Source organism: Vitis riparia, chromosome 11 (genome assembly GCF_004353265.1).
Source record: "Vitis riparia cultivar Riparia Gloire de Montpellier isolate 1030 chromosome 11, EGFV_Vit.rip_1.0, whole genome shotgun sequence".
Classification (NCBI taxonomy): Eukaryota; Viridiplantae; Streptophyta; class Magnoliopsida; order Vitales; family Vitaceae; genus Vitis; species Vitis riparia.
Window position 1 is genome coordinate 10,715,825 of NC_048441.1, and position 17,241 is coordinate 10,733,065.

At 35.3% G+C, this 17,241-nt stretch overlaps 1 protein-coding gene across 2 annotated transcripts in view; it reads right to left on the minus strand.

Moving 5' to 3' along the window:
* Positions 1 to 809: 809 nt before the first annotated feature.
* LOC117925086 (DNA-directed RNA polymerase 3, chloroplastic) overlaps positions 810 to 17,241 on the minus strand; it is a 48,974-nt gene continuing 32,542 nt past the window's right edge. Inside the window, exons 10-19 of one of the 2 annotated variants that reach the window (XM_034843921.1) lie at positions 14,882 to 14,932; positions 14,251 to 14,321; positions 6,176 to 6,260; positions 5,885 to 6,037; positions 5,542 to 5,616; positions 5,334 to 5,423; positions 4,079 to 4,126; positions 3,874 to 3,988; positions 2,360 to 2,463; positions 810 to 1,598 (exon numbers count right to left, since the gene is read on the minus strand). In XM_034843921.1, the coding sequence (XP_034699812.1) occupies positions 1,488 to 1,598; positions 2,360 to 2,463; positions 3,874 to 3,988; positions 4,079 to 4,126; positions 5,334 to 5,423; positions 5,542 to 5,616; positions 5,885 to 6,037; positions 6,176 to 6,260; positions 14,251 to 14,321; positions 14,882 to 14,932 (903 nt within the window). In that variant the 3' untranslated portion in view covers positions 810 to 1,487. The remainder of the gene's footprint in view (positions 1,599 to 2,359; positions 2,464 to 3,873; positions 3,989 to 4,078; positions 4,127 to 5,333; positions 5,424 to 5,541; positions 5,617 to 5,884; positions 6,038 to 6,175; positions 6,261 to 14,250; positions 14,322 to 14,881; positions 14,933 to 17,241) is intronic. The other variant, XR_004652939.1, reaches the window with a different exon arrangement.

A 17,241-nucleotide genomic window follows, 5' to 3' on the forward strand; every position in this document is an offset into this window, starting at 1 on the left:
AATATGAGGCTAAATGTTGTTGAGGGTGTGGCTTGAGCTTTATCCCATATGCACCATGATTGCTCACCTCCCATAATTCATCCAGACATAAAGCAACAACGTTTTGTTGGATTCTGAGTATGAAGCTCATGTATCTGACTTCGGCACAGCCAGGCTTCTACTAATTGGACTTCATTTGCTGGCACTTTTGGATACACTGCTCCAGGTGATTTTTCTTTTGAGTTTTCCTTCTAAATTCATTATATGGTTGAAAAATGTACGCTATTTTTTTTTTTTTTAGCAGAATAGAGCGTGATCACTCCTTTTTTTGCAGAATTTGCTTAGCAAAGGTGGATAACAAAACTGATGTTTTATAGCTTTGGAGTGGCAACCTTGGAAGCAATAATGGAAGGCATCCTGGTGATCTTATCTATTACTATTGGCATCCGCGTCGTCATCATCCTCATCACCATCAACCCTCACCAGCTTCTGTCATCTGCTGTGGAGCAAGTAGCTGAGGAAGTAGTGCTCGGCATGAAGTTGGCATCTGCTTGCTTGCATGTTAATCCCCAATACTGGCCAGCCATGCAGCAAGCTTCAGGCACTCTCAACACGATGGCCACCATTGTCAAAACCATTTTCGATGATTACGCTGGGAGAACTGCTTGGTCATTAAGGTGAAGATCATCGAAAATGCTGCCTGCATTTTTATTTTGTTAATTTGGATAACCCATCTGCTTAACGTTGCAGTGATACTGCTATAATATAAATGTAAAACAGTTGTTATTGAAGCTAAAAGCATAAACCATCAACATTTGGAGGAGGCTCAATTGCTCAAATTCTATACAAGGATGAATTTATTATCTTGGCCTATTATGGCCAGTGCAATATTGTGCCAATCAACAATATAAATTACAGTCATGTCTTCGCTTTTATGCCCTATTAGATACAAAACCAACTGCCTATAAACGCTAAAAGAATGACTTCATTTGCACCATGAAGAAACAAAAATCTCCATCATGAATTATCAGCTCTTGGATCAAAAAACATTATTAAGCAGTCAAATATATTCAATTTATATGCTCCATCATTGACCTTTCTGAAACTCTCTAATCCAACATAAGCTTCCAAAATTCTGAAATCCTAATCAAAGAATTCGAGAATATATCCTCCTGTGAGTAGTTGAATAGATAGACAGGCCGGATGGTCGTGTTTATAAGGTTGAACCAGCCTTATGGTCTTGACCTTGTTCACCTCATAAAGATGGTTTCCAGAGTCCCCCTAGCATTGCATCCTTGCAGGAAATGCCCATGGCATTAAATTCTTTGCATTCTCCTCACTGGCATTTTTTATGGAAGAAATCTCAATCCACTGCATGCCCCTCACAAACTTTAAAAGTTCAATTATAGTTGAACTTATACTCCTAAAACACCTCAAAGCTTTGTGCGGGCCAAAAACAACAAGGCTTCTGAATAAGGCACATTGATGCTGCTATTGCTTTTGCTCGATCAATTGAAGAAGTATGGAGATTCAAGAACTTCTCTTAGGTCAAAGTTACCTCTATCTGGAAGCGGTGGAAATGTCAATGTTGGATGTGATGTCTGGAAACTTTCCAGCAACTGGGAATCAGAGACAGAAAATTATAAAAGGGTTAACAGACTTGATAAACAAAATCTTCAGACGAATTGAAATTTTGGGTATATAACACCAATCTTTAAGACAAAAAAGGAGTTTGGACTCGACTTCAAGGAAGAGCGACCTCAAGTTATATTTTTTTATGGACATTTTCAAGCTTTCCCTTCGTGAATAAAAATCTCATACTTAAAATAATTTCTATTAGCAAGTAAACATCAATTGGTAAAACCAATAAAAGATTCACATGCAACCTATACAAACAAATCTTACAATTTCAAACTAGGTTTCAGATCAGTCCCTAAAAATTTATAACCAATTTCATTGTCAACTTAATGCATGATAGAAGCAGGCACCAACTACTTTCTAAGAGAAGTTGAACAAGTCATTTTCTAAGTCAACAAAAAAATTATACTAATTAAGTTGCTTTGTGTAAATGTTGTACATTTACCTTCGTATTTGGAAAAAAAAAAAATGAAAATAGACACATTGGACCCAACAAAGCAATTTGTTGCCATTCAAAAACATTTCTTACTGGAGTGACCTTGTTTCTCTTTTTTTTTTTTTTTTTTCCTGGTTTTGCAAGGAATTTAACTTGGAACCTCCCCCATCCTAAGCCTAACCCCTTGCCACTTGAGCCAAGCCTCAAAGGCACACTTCTTCAGGTGCCATTCAACACATCCAAAAGAAATTCTAAATTTACAGGCTCTCACATTAATATAGGGAAAGAAGGTTGCAATACACTTACATTTTCAAGTATTGGCATACTGTAAAGCTCTACAAATTTTTCCCGAAGTATCCGATTCATCTTGTCAACATCACATGCATGTGTCCAGAAGGAGTCATGCACCCCTGCACAGAGATTTTGTAGGACGAGGATGTGAGAATTGTGTTCTAAAAAGTTTAATTTTTCATATAGTCCTGTGCTCGATCTTATCAAGAGAAGAATAAGGAAAGAAACACATAATAAGCAAAATCAAAGTTTCAAAACCGTCCAAGTGAAAACTACAGAGTCTGAAAAATCTCCTTCCTGCTCAAACTGGAGCTATTAATGGTACTTGAATCATATATTTTGTAGTACATTTTCTACCATATGACAGGGTGTCAATGTGCATTTCAAATGTGAATTAAAACTGTGACATTATAAATTGTTTCTATCATAGATATTCTATGTACTTCTACTCTCATTGAAAATAGAAAACTGTCACTATTGTGGGTAACATTTATTATACTTAATCCTGTCAAGAAGACAGATGCAGTTACATCTTTCAAGAGAAGAAAGTTGACTTAAGTCAAGGGAACAACAGCACTCACTGCAACTCTATGACCATATATGACTTAAGTTGGATGCAATCCTGTCAAAACTTCACTAATCTATACCACTATTGAAAATGAGGATAGCTGAAAACATTTGCTTGACAAAATCCAATCCCCATCCCCCCTCCTCTCCCCCAAGCCCCCCTCCCCCCCACCATATCTATGCAAACAAATTTGAAAAGACCCAATACCCAAGGTCCCTCAAAAATGGAGAGTCAAAGGTTCTACTTGCATTTTTGCTACACACCTATTGTCAATATTTCTCCAACTTGCCTATTATAAAAAAAATCCAGATACTCAAGTACTAAAATAAAATTCTGTCCTCTTCAATATGTAAATATAGAATTTTCAAATTTCTACCATTTGGAAACATTTGCATGAATGAGATTAGTTCCATATCAAGATTAGTTGCATAGAGTTGATTTTTGTCCAGCAATTCCTCTCTTCAACTCATCAAATGATGAATTCAAGCTCACTACAACCAATAAACTATTTTCAACACAATCAACTAGGGCTTCAAAAAAAGTTTTGAGTTTCATTGACCACCCATAACACATAAGTAGTAATAAGAAAATTTTAACCAATCATTTGTTTCATATTGTTCTTTTATTATTATCTTTGTTTGTTTCTTTGATCTTAAAAAAAAAAATAATTTAAATTTAAAAAAAAAAAAAAAAAAAAAACTATTGTGCCATCATTGGGCTTGAGAACTTTTACAGAAGTCAAGACAATATGGATCAAATCAAAAAAATAAAGACACCACTCCAACTGCAGAATCTCTGGCAAGCTCACTCCAGAAACAAATATCAATATTTTAACCTGCAATTGAATTGGTTTGTCAAGTTCAACTAAGCTATTATCAAAAGCTAAATCGACTCATCCAAGTTCTGATAATTGTTTCAGTAGTCAAATTGATTTAATCTAATATGGACTGGCAAGACAAACCTGCAAAACACAAACCAGCATCCCTGCAGGCAACAGCGGTCATCATCATGTGTGAACCATCAAGTGAGTGAACAAAATTTGGTGGAAATGCAGTTCTCTGTTTCCTAATCACAACCTGGAGTTGGCATATGAAAGAAAAATTCTAGGTAACTGCAAGTGTTAGAAAAAGACACAAGCTGAATCTAAGACAAAGACGTAAGCTCACCACGCTACCCTCTCGCTGCAAGGCCAAAACTTGTAGAGAAGTTCTTATCTGCAAGGCCAATATGGAAGTAACTACACTGTTACCACACTATTTAATAAGGAAATAGACACAGTGCCAACAGGGTCTAACTCTGATTTAAGTAAGTTTCAGCCTACTGCAAGCTGCTTGCTGAAAAGGCTACAAATAAGTTATGAAATCCTTATCAAGAAAGGGGCTTCTTTGCTTTTATTATTTCTCTTTTTTATTTTATTTTATTTTATTTATTTATACCTTTTGCAAATCACAGTACTCTACAAATATGTAATCTGTGTATGAATCAGGAAACTTATTTCTAACCTATAACAGAATATTTTAAGATGATTGACATATGTAGGAGTACAAATCAAATTATTTTTCTACACAAGTCAGAAAGTTCAGGTTGCTATCATGCTGCGCATTTATTAAATTTTCTAATGGTAGCAGGTTTATCATGCCACTCATCGTGCCTCTACCACACGGCATGTACCCATCCAGATTGGGTTGGACATTGATGCTGATATTCTAGCACTATTGAAAGGTCTGATAGTGGCATCTTATTTTAATATTAGGAACCCCATTGTCAAAGAGGAATCCAGTTGTCATTTCTTGGGCTTATTCAGAGAGTGGATGCCTTTGGTAACTTGACGGTTGGTTGAGGATTCAGGCTCTTTCTAGGGGCATTTTTTTCATCCCATAGTTAGAAGCCTAAATCATATAATCAGGTGATCGCTGGCTCAGGTAAGATAGAGCTATTACCATTGGAGGACTCCTGATCCCCTTGATTTTGAGTTTGTGTTCATTATGTGATTCTTAGTTGGTTTGACTGTAATGTAGCTTGTCTCTCTCTCTTGCTTCATCTTTTCTAGGAAGGATATTTAATCCTTCTTTATGCGTCCTTTTGGATTTTTTTATAATATTGGCTAAGAAAATTTCTCAGTGCAGAAAGGCAAGGATAAAAATGGATTTCAACAGACAATCTCCTATTAAAAACCCAACCATGAAAACTTTTTCATCAACCATTGTCAGTTTCCTTGGCTTGCCAAAAAGAACTTGAAAATACATGACTAATTGTGATCATTAACTGCTAATCTAAAAGTTAAGTGCATAATCACATTATCAGGAAGAATACTAAGAAAGGTTGTTACTCCTCATATCCCACGACCCCATCTCAAGTTGTTAGTTTTATCAGGATGTTTAAATCATGAATCTATCTGTGATAATAAATTCAAACACTCACAAGATGCCGTTCACTTTTGCAGTAGGGTTGAATGACAGGAAGACCTAGAGGAGTTGTCCACTGCACTGGTTGGTTTTCTGAAGCAATAACCTGTAGAATGTCCATATTCCAAAAATTCAATACTTGCATAAAAAGGTTCCACATTGACCAATCATAATAGGACACTCAATTTAATTTATTGCACAATATGCAACAAAAAAAACATTACTTTTGCACATTCACCAAGCCAAGCCATAATGTCACGTGCAGCTTGGAATATCTCTCCAAGAGCAGCCAACGTCACCTATGGAAAAAGGGAAAATTTTGAATGGGAAAAAAAATAAATAAAAGAGAGAGAGAGAAGAAGAAGAAGAAGAAGAAGAAGATTCAAATGTAAAATTACATATGGATACAAATGGTCAAATGGTCAAATGGGAGCATTTTCCAATATATATACTTGGTCATTTAATTCCTGATCCATAACCTAAATATAATCATTTTGATTTTAAAGCAGCTAATACACTGTCAAATCCAATGATCTAATGCTTGTTACCTAGTGGCTTGTCACTTACTTTAGCAGCATAGCAAGCTGCAGTGAATAGAAGCCGCTCATCAGTAATAAGACCCTTCTCCGCCAATCTTCTTTTGATTTGCTCACGTGCACCAATATAGGTAACACCATACACAGAAGTCATCACTGTCTGTTTTACTAATTTCCGATCCACCTGAAAGCTTACCAAACCTTTAATCATCAATGGAGAGAAATTGAAAAGGAAAAAAAACTGTCAAGTTATTAACTAAAATGTTCATTCAATAATGACAAGGTGTGATATTGGACTCCAGAATAACATAGGATAACCAACCTGACCAATTAAAACCTTGGCTAATAAAGCTTTTGGATCAGTTGCAGGGTCCTTGTTGCTATCCCTTTTCATGATTTCATGAACCCTGCCCAAAAATTAAAAAATACAAAATACATTAACAATCCTTTTTTGACTCACTTAGTACAAATGGAGGAGTGGGGAACAGAAAGGGGAAGGACAGAGAGATGGGCTTCTGAGCAGAAAGTCCATCAACTATCAAATAGAATTATGTGTCACAATGTGTGAATTTTACAAATTGACCTGGACATTCATCTTTTTGGACTGATTCACTGAAATGCCCTAAACTTTCAAAAGCCATCTCTTATGCACAACATGGAAACTAAAGTTACTCTTAAGAAAACATAAATCCAAAATAAGGCAAAACAAATAAACAAACAAGTCAATATAAATATAAATAAATAAATATTATATATAGAGAGAGTCAGTTTAAGTTTCATAATAAAACCTTTCTTAGTAAAGAACCTCCAAAAATCCAAAAAGGAAATAAATCCTCCCCATGTTCAAGAGATTTTAAACTTTATCAGGGATATTAGCGTTTGTCCCTTGGACTTCTAGAACTCAACTTCGCTCAACGAAGGGTGATTAACAGGATCTGTTCCATTGACCAGCCTGCCTGTTTAGTTCCTTTTTCCCTGCTATATTTCTCTTTCAGCTGCCTTGGGAGGAAATTTCTAGTTTCATACTATTTCTCCTCCAAACATAATTGTTATTTATTAAAAATATAGACACGAGTAGGAAGAGAAACTAATGTTTGATTTTCCATGTGGAGTTACCTAAATATCAAGAGCACTCAAGTTCTCTTTTAAAAGAAATTCACCTGTTCACTTTTAGGCACTCGTGTTTTCATTGAATAAATAATTTTCTAATTATCAGTGCAAGAAAAGAAAACCAGATACTAGTTTGTCATCAAAGTGATGAGAACATGTGTTATATGGCCCCTTCAAAATGCATCAAGTGTTCATGTAAAAATATGATGAGACACCAGTATGTGTCTTCTAAGTAATGGTATATGTCATACATGCATATTTATATGTGTCTTCTAAGTATGGTATTTGTCATACATGCATATTTGCTTATTGTTAGACCAGTACCACATCAAGAGAAGAGCATGATGCTAATTCACAAAATTTCAATAAAATTTATTCTCAAGATTTTTCTATTTTACATAAACATAAATTTGAAATGTGATATACATTATGAGCCCAAATATTAATAACTCAAGCTTTTATGAAAATTGGTAGTTCAACATAGCGTCAAAGCTTTGGTTAATCGGAGGTCTCGATTTAAACTCCTCCCCAATATTTATTTGTCTAATCATCTGTAATCATAAATTTGTAATATGCCTAGATCTATTTTTGTCTATGCCTTCAATATGCAGACATGGGAGCCGCATATGAGAAGGGTATTGAAGCATGATAAACATTGTGGACCCAAACTCTAATTGCTTAAACTTGTTGGAAAATTGGTAGATCAACAATAAATTCAAGGAAACAACATATTACCCACATTAATAATGCTATGTATCATAAACACGTTTTTTCTCCCCTGGGCATCAAACAAAAGAAAATTGGAAAGATCTTGATTCTCAAGAAAAACTAGACTACACCTCAACATTCCAACAATGTCTTAGCATCCTAATATTCCAGGATTAAAAACAAATCATACCGACAAGTGTTCTACACCATGTAACTTGTCCAGAAAATAGTCATGAATTTCCAGACACTCAATACCTACCTAACTCCAGGAAAAGGTTGTATAAAGTTTGTTCTAAAAAAGAATTTATGACAGCTTGCAAAGTAACTTATACGCTCAAAGCTACAGAAAGTATTAACAGTTCTTACCACTATTGGAGTGTGCACCAGATCCTTAATTTCCTTAATTTTCTCCTATGCTTTCTTACTTCGATCAAGGAAAATCAAGAATACAGGCCAATCATAAATATTTAGGGTTTGTTTAGCAACATTCTCAAAAACAATTCTCAAAATTCAGTTTTTAAAAACAATTCTTTCTCAGTTATTTTCATGAGCAAATTTCTGTTCGTAAACTAAAATAATAAAAAAAACCGTTTTCTCAATCTATTCTTCGTGAAGTCATTGTCCAATCATGTACAATCCAAAAATTTCCAGCCTATTCTCTGTGTTCTAATTACTTCTCAAAACACTATACCAAAAAATACATGAAACCACCTCCAATTTGTTCTTAAAAAAGAATTTATAACAGCTAGCAAAGTAAATGTGCACACTCAAAGCTACAGAAAAGTATTAGCAGTTCTTGCCACTATTAAAGTGTGCACCAGATCCATAATTTCCTTAATTTTCTCCTATGCTTTCTTAATTCGATCAAGGAAAATCAAGAATATAGGCCAATTGTAAATATTAGGGTCCGTTTTGGCAACATTCTTGAAAAAAATTTCAAAAATCAATTTTTATTCTTTCTCAGTTATTTTTAGGAACAAAATTCTGTTTGTAAACTTTTTTTTTTTATGTAAGTAAAATAAAAGTATAGGTATTAGAAGGATGCACCAACACAGCATTCCAAAGTACACATGAAATGTACAACAATCGCCAAAAAGGCACAACCAAGAGAAAAAAGGGACTATAAAGCTGTTTGTAAACTAAAATATGAACAATGGTTTCCTCAACCTATTCTTCGTGTAGTCATTGTGCTTTTCTGTATAATATAAAATTTCCAGCCTATTCTTTGTGTTCTAATTACTTTTAATTACTTCTCAAAACACTATAAAAAATACATGAAGACACCTCCAACTTGTTCTTTGAAATTACCCTGTTTTTAGAATAAATTCTTAAAAAACTATTTTCAGTTAAAATTTACCAAAGATGTTTTAGAAGTTGCAAATCTGTTTCTGTTCTAAAGAATTGAAAACCTTTTTAAAAACAGTTTCCAAATATGTATTTAGTTTCATTTTTTTGTTTATATCCCAAGTTGTATATATTCCTTTCTAATTACCAAAATCAATGAGAATATTTTTCACCCAATTTTCTCCTATATTTTCTTAATTGTGATTTGATGTGCTAATTGTTAATTTTGTACAATATTTTCTAGTTGCCTATTCTATTTAGGAAAGCTTAGATTAAGGAGAATCAAAATATATGTCAATTATAAACATTAAGTTTCCTTTTTCTTTTTGACCCTAAGTTGTATATATTCCTTTGTAATTACCAAAATTAATAAAAATGTTTTTCACCCAATTTCCTCTTGCTCTTGAACAACCACCACAGCAAGGGAAAGATGTGAACCATCATTTAACCAAGTCTGATTTCTACAAAGATGCTAACAAAAGTAGAGCTCAAAGATCAAGTGATTTTTTTTTTTGATAAGTAAAGGATATGCATTAAAAAAGCAAATCGCCGCAAAGCATACAGGAAGTATACAAGGCAGCTAAGGCCTCAAAAAACAAAGACAAAAAGAATCACCTCCCTTTAAGTGGAAGCTATCCACTCTAGGAAGCCTATAAGGGAGAACGCCTCCTCACCTACATACAATTTGGCCCAACTCCACAAATTACAAACAAAAAAATTCTTTAACTTTTGAATGTTCAACATCCCCCCCCCCCCCCCCCCCCCTCTAAATGCTAATCTATTCCTCTCCTTCCACACCGTCCAAAAAATACACAACGGAATGACATCCCATATCTTTTTCCTTTTCTTTCCCACAAACGATCCCCTCCAACTAGCTAAAATCTCCTTTACAGTTTCTAGAAAAACCCATTTCACATCAACTAAACCAAAAACAATATCCCATAAAGCTCTAACCACTGTACAATGTATAAGGATATGATTTACACTTTCTTCCTCACATCCACACAAGAAACAACGATTTGGAAGTTGTAGTCCTCTTCTTTGAAGTCTATCCAAAGTAAGCACCTTCCCCCATGTCGCCTCCCACGCAAAAAAAGCAACTTTAGTTGGCACCCTTGCCACCCAAATGCTTCTTGAAGGAAAACCTATATCATCAGACTTCGTCAACAAACTATAAGCTTCCTTGACCCTAAACTGACCACTTCTTCCTTGCCTCCATAGAACTGAGTCTTCCTCCAAAGAGGGTTTATAACCCCTCAATATGTGGAGAAAATCCCCAACCAAATCCAACTCCCAATCATTGAAGTCCCAAAGATCAAGTGATTTAATGTCAGATGATCATAGACACACAAAAGGGCTATTACCACGAGCACAAAGAGGACATCAATTTATTGTAAGTGATTTCAGATATTTAATATAAATGATCCATTATTAAATCATGACACTCAGTTTTTAGATGTTTTATGATTCGACCTTGGAAGGATAATGTTTATCCCAACTCTTGTCTGCATACAAACTATGCATGTGTGAAGGCACATGTAAAGAAAAACCATCAAGAGATTTTCGAGTGGCTAGTTTCAAACCCAAGGGAGTTAGTTGAGGCATGACAATGCCAAAGTACGGGCTTGAGTATGTAGACCAACAACCAGAAAGCTAGTTGAAGTCATGTGCTTGGTTGATTCTGTTTGATGTGGGGTTTCTTTCCAAGTTGCTGTATAGTCTTTTTCCCAACATTGAAAAGATCTTACACCCCGCCCTAAGAACTCCAAACTAAATCTACAAATTTTTCCTTTCTTTCTTTCCATCTCTTGATAAATAAATAAATAAACAAAGATTATTAATCAAAGACCTCAGAAGTCTTAGTGTAGCAACCATTAGGCCTAAATCATCATAATATTGCAGTTCTCAATTTGTATGCTCCTAGCATCAGGACTATGGAAAGAAAATCCATTGACAATCTTCACTAAGAACAAATCCTCCACTGGAACCAAGAATATCCAATAAAGAAATGCAATTGCCTGAAATGCTTTGATATATGTTTTTGTAGGAAATCTAGGAGATATTTTCTTCTATTCAAATATTTTCATTTCATTTAAGTAATAAATCTGATTATAACAAATTCTAGGAATTAGTAGCTATTTAAAAAAAAAAAAAAATTATTGTTTAGAGTTTAAATTTATTTTATCCTGTTTTTTAGGTGTTAGGTTGTTAGCTGAGTTAGAAAAAGTCTTCTAGGCTCTAGGCAGCAGAATTGTTGGCTATTCTCTAGCTATCTATTTAAATAGTTGTAATCTCCAGCTTTGTAATCAATTTGAATTTCAAAAAGTTGAGAAACCAGTTCGGTTTCATGGTATCAGAGCTCAAATACTTGATCTGAGCAAACCTAATGATGGCTAAGACAGCCATGACTGGTGCAATAGGAGATGACAACTCTGGTGCAATAGGAAACAACACCACCGTTTCTACCCATTTCAGTTTTTCCAGAAACTCCATAAAATAACCCACAACTGCCCAGTTTTGTTCAGCCACCAGTTCTGTGCCTATTTAGCCACCAATTCTACCCAGCATTGTTCAATAGCAACCACCATCCTTGCCTATAGTTCCAGTACCAGTACATCCCATCTTAGGGGGAGATAATAAATCACTAATGGAAGCAACACAACCTCCACATTCAACCGAACTGTATGTCTGGTCCACGAGGCAAAAACTAAAAGAAGTAGATGCCCTCACACTTCCGACACTTGAAACAACGGAACCATTGGCTGTTCCAAACCCAAGTAAATTAGATTCTCAAAAAACCAATGATTTGAATCTTCCTATTACACTTCAAAAAGGAGTTAGAAGCTGTACTTCTCATCCTATTTTTTATTTTGTTTCACTTCACCGATTGTCACCTTCATTCCATGCTTTTACTTCTCCCCTTTCCTATAATAGTATTCCAAAGAATTTACTGGAGGCTATGGCTATCCTGGAATGGAAGAATGTTGTCTTTGAAGAAATGTGAGCTTTGAATCAAAATGAAACATAGGAAATAGAAGATTTTCCGAGAGGAAAGTAGTCTATGGGTTGTACATGGGTGTTTACAATCAAGTATAAGTTTGATGGCTCGATTGATCAATATAAGGTGCTTCTCATGGCAAAAGGTTTCAATCAAACCTATGGCATAGACAACTTGGAGACCTTTAAACCTGTCGCAAAGCTAAACACTATCTGTATCTTACTCTCATTAGAAGCCAATTTGGATAGGCCATTGCAATAGCTAGACATTAAAAATGCATTCTTAAATGGCGATTTGGAGGAAGAAGTGTATATAGATCTACCTCCTAGTTTCAAAGGAAAAAACCCAAACCAAGCGTGTAGGTTGAAGAAGGCTCTCTACAGTCTTAAGCAGTCTTCTAGAGCGTGGTTTAATAGACTTTCCAAAGTTCTAAAATGATATAACTTCCTTTAGAGCCAATTAGATCACACAATGTTCTACAAACACTCAAAAGATGGGAAGGTAACAATTTTGGTAGTGTATGTGGATGACATGATTCTAAAAGGTGATGATGTAGCTGAAATGGAGGCACCAAAGAAGATTCTTGCAAAAGAATTTGAAGTCAAAGATTTTTGATCCTTGAGATCTTTTTTAGGAACGGGGGTTGTTAGAAATAAAAATGACATTTCAATGTCACAAAGGAAGTACGCACTCGACCTACTAAAGAAGACCGAAATGCTCAAATGTAAACCTTGTGAAACCCCAATGGACTCAAATCAGAAGCTAGGAGCAGTAGACAAAGGAGATCCGATTGACAAGGGAAGCTTCCAACGATTGGTAGGGAAGTTGATATACCCTTCACACACACAACCTGATGTTGCTTTTGTCATTAATACTATCAACCAATATGCATTCACCTCGTGAATCTCACTTAGAGGTTGCATATAGAATTCTAAAGGACTTAAAAGGAACTCCTGAAAAGGGAATTTACTTTGGGAATAGTGATGACAAAAGAATCAAAGCATATACAGATGCATATACAGATGTGAACTAGGCTGGTTCAGTAGAAGATAGGCGGTCCACATCTGGCTCTTGTTCATTTGTTTGGGGAAATTTAGTCACTTAGAAGAGTAAAAAACAAAATGTGGTGGCAAGGAGTAGGCGCTGAGGCAGAATTCAGGGCAATAGCTCATGGAATGTGCGAAATCATGTGGATTAAAAAGGTTTTGGAAGAATTGAAGATCTCTGCAAAAGGTCCAGCTATAATGTATAGTGATAACAAGACTGCAATCAGCATCTCGCATAATCCAATTCACCATGATAGAACAAAGCATTTCGAGGTTTATCATCACTTCATTAAAGAAAAGATTGAGTAAGTTGTGATTTGCATGACTTATGTGCCAACTAAAAGCCAAGTAGCTAATGCCTTGACCAAGGGACTGCTGAGAGTCAGCTTTGAGACAAACATAGACAAGCTAGGCATGACAAACATTTATGCACTAGCTTGAGGAGGAGCGTAGGAAATTTAGGAGATATTTTCCATTATTCAAATATTTCTATTTCATTTAAATAATACATCTGATTATATCATATTAAAATAGTTAGGTTTTTTTTTATTTAACTCTAAATAGAACTTTAATGGTTCATGGTGTTAAGTATTAGGTTATTTGTTTTTGTAATATTTTATTTCTAATAAGCATTAAAAAGTAAAGAAAAATCAACATATTGCTTTTCCCATTTAGAAAAAGTCAAATATTTTAGTTTTTCCTATTCAGCAAAAAGTTTATAATAAGTCATAAGAAAGTAGAAAAATAAACAACTTAAAGTTTGAAAGCAAATTGCTTTCAGCAAAAAGCTAAAAAAACAAACACCCTCTTAGTTCCTATTTTTTAAAATTATTGTTTAGAGTTTAAATTTAAATCTTGTATCCTGTTTTTTAGGTGTCAGGTTGTTAGCTGAGTTTGAATAAGTCTCCTAGTTTGTAGGCAGCAGAATTGTCAGGTCGTAACTGAGTTTGAATAAGTCTCCTAGTTTCTAGGCAGTAGAATTGTTAGCTATTCTCTAGCTATCTATTTAAATAGTTGTAATCTCCAGCTTTGTAATCAATTTGAATTCAAAAAATTGAGAAACCAGTTCGGCTTCAGTTTTTTATTAGGTTTATCCATGAAGAAGTTGAAAAGGAAAACAAGTGCTTCAATCACAATTCAAATGGACATGATCACAACGAATGAGTTCCATCCTCACAAAAGAAATTATACCTAGCAGCAATTTCTGAATAAACGTCGGCAGGTTTCTCTCCAGCAACCAAGTTCACAGCGGATGCTTCCAACTGACAAACACAGCCATCAAAAGAAAGAAAACATTAATGTACTCTAAATCCATTGAATATATATATATATATATTGCATTGTTCAAACTCAATAATGTGAAGTTCATACCATTAAGAAACAAATTCCATGAAAAAAAAAAAAAACAAAGTTAAGAAATGAATACATTGCATATTGCATAGTAACTGTGGAAAATAAATCTCACTATATGCACTTTCAGTAAGTATAAAATGAAAATATCAGAGTCAAGTACTTCGAGCTTTTAAAGATCAACTCAAGTTCTATCCTGCAGGTAATTAATTCATGTTAGTTTCAGAGTGTGCCTGCCAGATGGCTAAAGGAAATAACCCCCTACAACATTGCTAGTGCATCAGAGGCTGAGAATATTGCAATATGAAATTTTAACAGACTAAAGGACATTATGTCATAACTGTCACATCAAAAATAGATCCCAGACTATTTTTTCTGAGAAAATATGTAAACAAGAAAATAAAAACAGTAATGATGTGAAGATAAGTCATCCTTCAGAGCAGAAACAAAGAAAAGTAAACAGAGAACATACACTGTTTCTTCCCAGCGCTGCATAGTGCTGTAGGCCATTGCATGAACCATCCTAAAACAGCACAAACTCAACGTTAGAAATAAACAAAGATGGAAAAGGGACACAGATTCATGTATAAACAAGTAAAGAGATCTATAACTAAGCAGAGCAATAAGAGAGAGAGAGAGAGAGAGAGAGAGTGATCGAAAGGGACAGCAATGACGGAGCAATCTCCTGTGTGATTGCAGACCCGATGGTGAAAGGGTACAAATGTTTTGGGAGAAAAAACTAGTGAAGAAATGAGGAACCCCATTGAAAGTTGAGCCTCAACAATGTCTAGAATACTGAGGATTATGAGAAAGTTGAGCTTGAATAATGTCTAGAATATTGAGGATTATGAGATCAAGGAAAGGGATCATATCTAGATTGTTTTTCGAACTCTGGGAATTGGAGGCCTACCAGAGGGAGTTGTTTTCAAGTCTTTGAATAAGTTGTTTTTAAGATTTTGGAGGCCGAGTGTAGGGATTGACTTTGTGGCTTTCAAGGAGCCTTTTCCAAAACAGGAAACTTCTGCTGCCCTTTCTTGGTTGGGCCACAGTCTGATGGTTTTCCTATGTCATTTTGGAAGAATCATTGGTATACTATATCAAGAGGAAAGTTTCATGCCATTTTGGAATAGAGTATAGGTACTTCTAAGAGAAGTCGCATCTTACCATTTTGGTATTAGTCCCCAAGAAGGGGGGACTGGAAAGCATGAAAGATTTTGAATCCATTGGCCAAATCGCCCCCCACCGCCCACCCACCCCCCAACAAACACAGACACAGGTATCTTACTGTTTTGGTATTAGTCCCCACGAGGGGAGGACTGGAAAGCATGAAAGATTTTGAATCCATTGGCCAAATTGGGGGCACACACACACATATATTTATTATAGTAATCCATTCAAGATTTATCAGTATTGATCAAATATATTATGTTTCAAACAAATGGCTATTGAAATAACAAGACATTGTTGGTGAGAGTGCTCTAAGCTGTTTTGTTGGTAGGTAAGGGAGATCTATGAATTTTAGGTTTGAAATATTTAGGCAAAAAGGCCAAAATAATCCTCACTTCGGAACAAGAACCTCTATTTTTAAAAAATTTGTAAATGCTTTAAGTGGTACATCCCTTTGGCTCGCTTTTCAATTTTCTTATTAATAGGATCCCAATAGGTTTCTTCCAAAGTTCTAGAGGCTTGAGACAAGATGACCCTTTTCCCCTTATCTCTTCATTATGGCAATGAAGGTGTTATCTTGCATTCTGAAGAGGCCTAAGGAATGGGGCTTTATTGAGGGATTCTTGACCAATGAAAGAGGAGGAGAACTTACAGAAGTGTCTCATCTTTTACATGTTGATGACTATACGATTCCATCAAGAAGCATATTGTGTGCTTAAGTAGGACTTTCATGTGTGTTGAGACGATCTTGAGTTTAAAAATAAATTTGGAGAAAAGTGAGTTAATTCCAATTGAGGAGGATGTTGATTCTGGGGATTTAGAAAGGGTGTCGAGCTATAGAGCAGGTTCTCTACAAACCACCTATTTAGGACTCCCATTAGGAGCCCCATTCAAATCATTGTGAGTTTAAGATGTGATGGAGGAAAGATTTCAAAAATGCCTCACTATATGTAAGATACAATGCTTATCTAAAGGAGAGAGATTGACTTTGATAAAGAGCATCCTTTCAAGCTCACTCATTTACTTCTTGTCTTTATTTGTCATTCCTCAAAAAATGAATTTAAAATTGGAAAAGATTCAAAAGGATTTCTTTCTGGGGAGGGGGGTGGAAGGAGAGGTTCAGAGAAAGGTTCATCTAGTAAACTAATTGGCAGTCTACATTGAAAAAAAAACAAAGGATTGAGCTTGCATATCAAAAATTTGTCAACTCTAAACAAGGTCCTCCTTGGAAAATGGTGTTAGAGATTCACAATTGATAATGAGACCTCTCGAAACAAGTGATTTAGGAAAGTATAGGGAGGAAGAAGGGGATTGGTGTTCTAGAGCATCAAGGGAAGGATATCTAGTGGGTGAGAGGAGTTTAATAAAACAATGGGAAATGGTAAGAGGGTGAAATTTTGGAAGGACAAGTGGTCTGGTGATAACTCCCCAGAAAAGGCTTTTCCCAAGTTGTCTCTATAGTCTTTGCTAAAGATACCTAGGCAGGCCATTTATGGGAGCAGACTAGGGAAGGTGGCTATTGGAATCCTTTGTTCACAAGACAAAATAATGACTAGGAGCTAAGAGGTAAAAGGTTTTTTTAGGAGTTTTCAAGGGTACACAATTAGAAAGGATGACAAGGACATCATGATTTGGTAAGCATCAAAGAGCAGCAAATTTACAGTT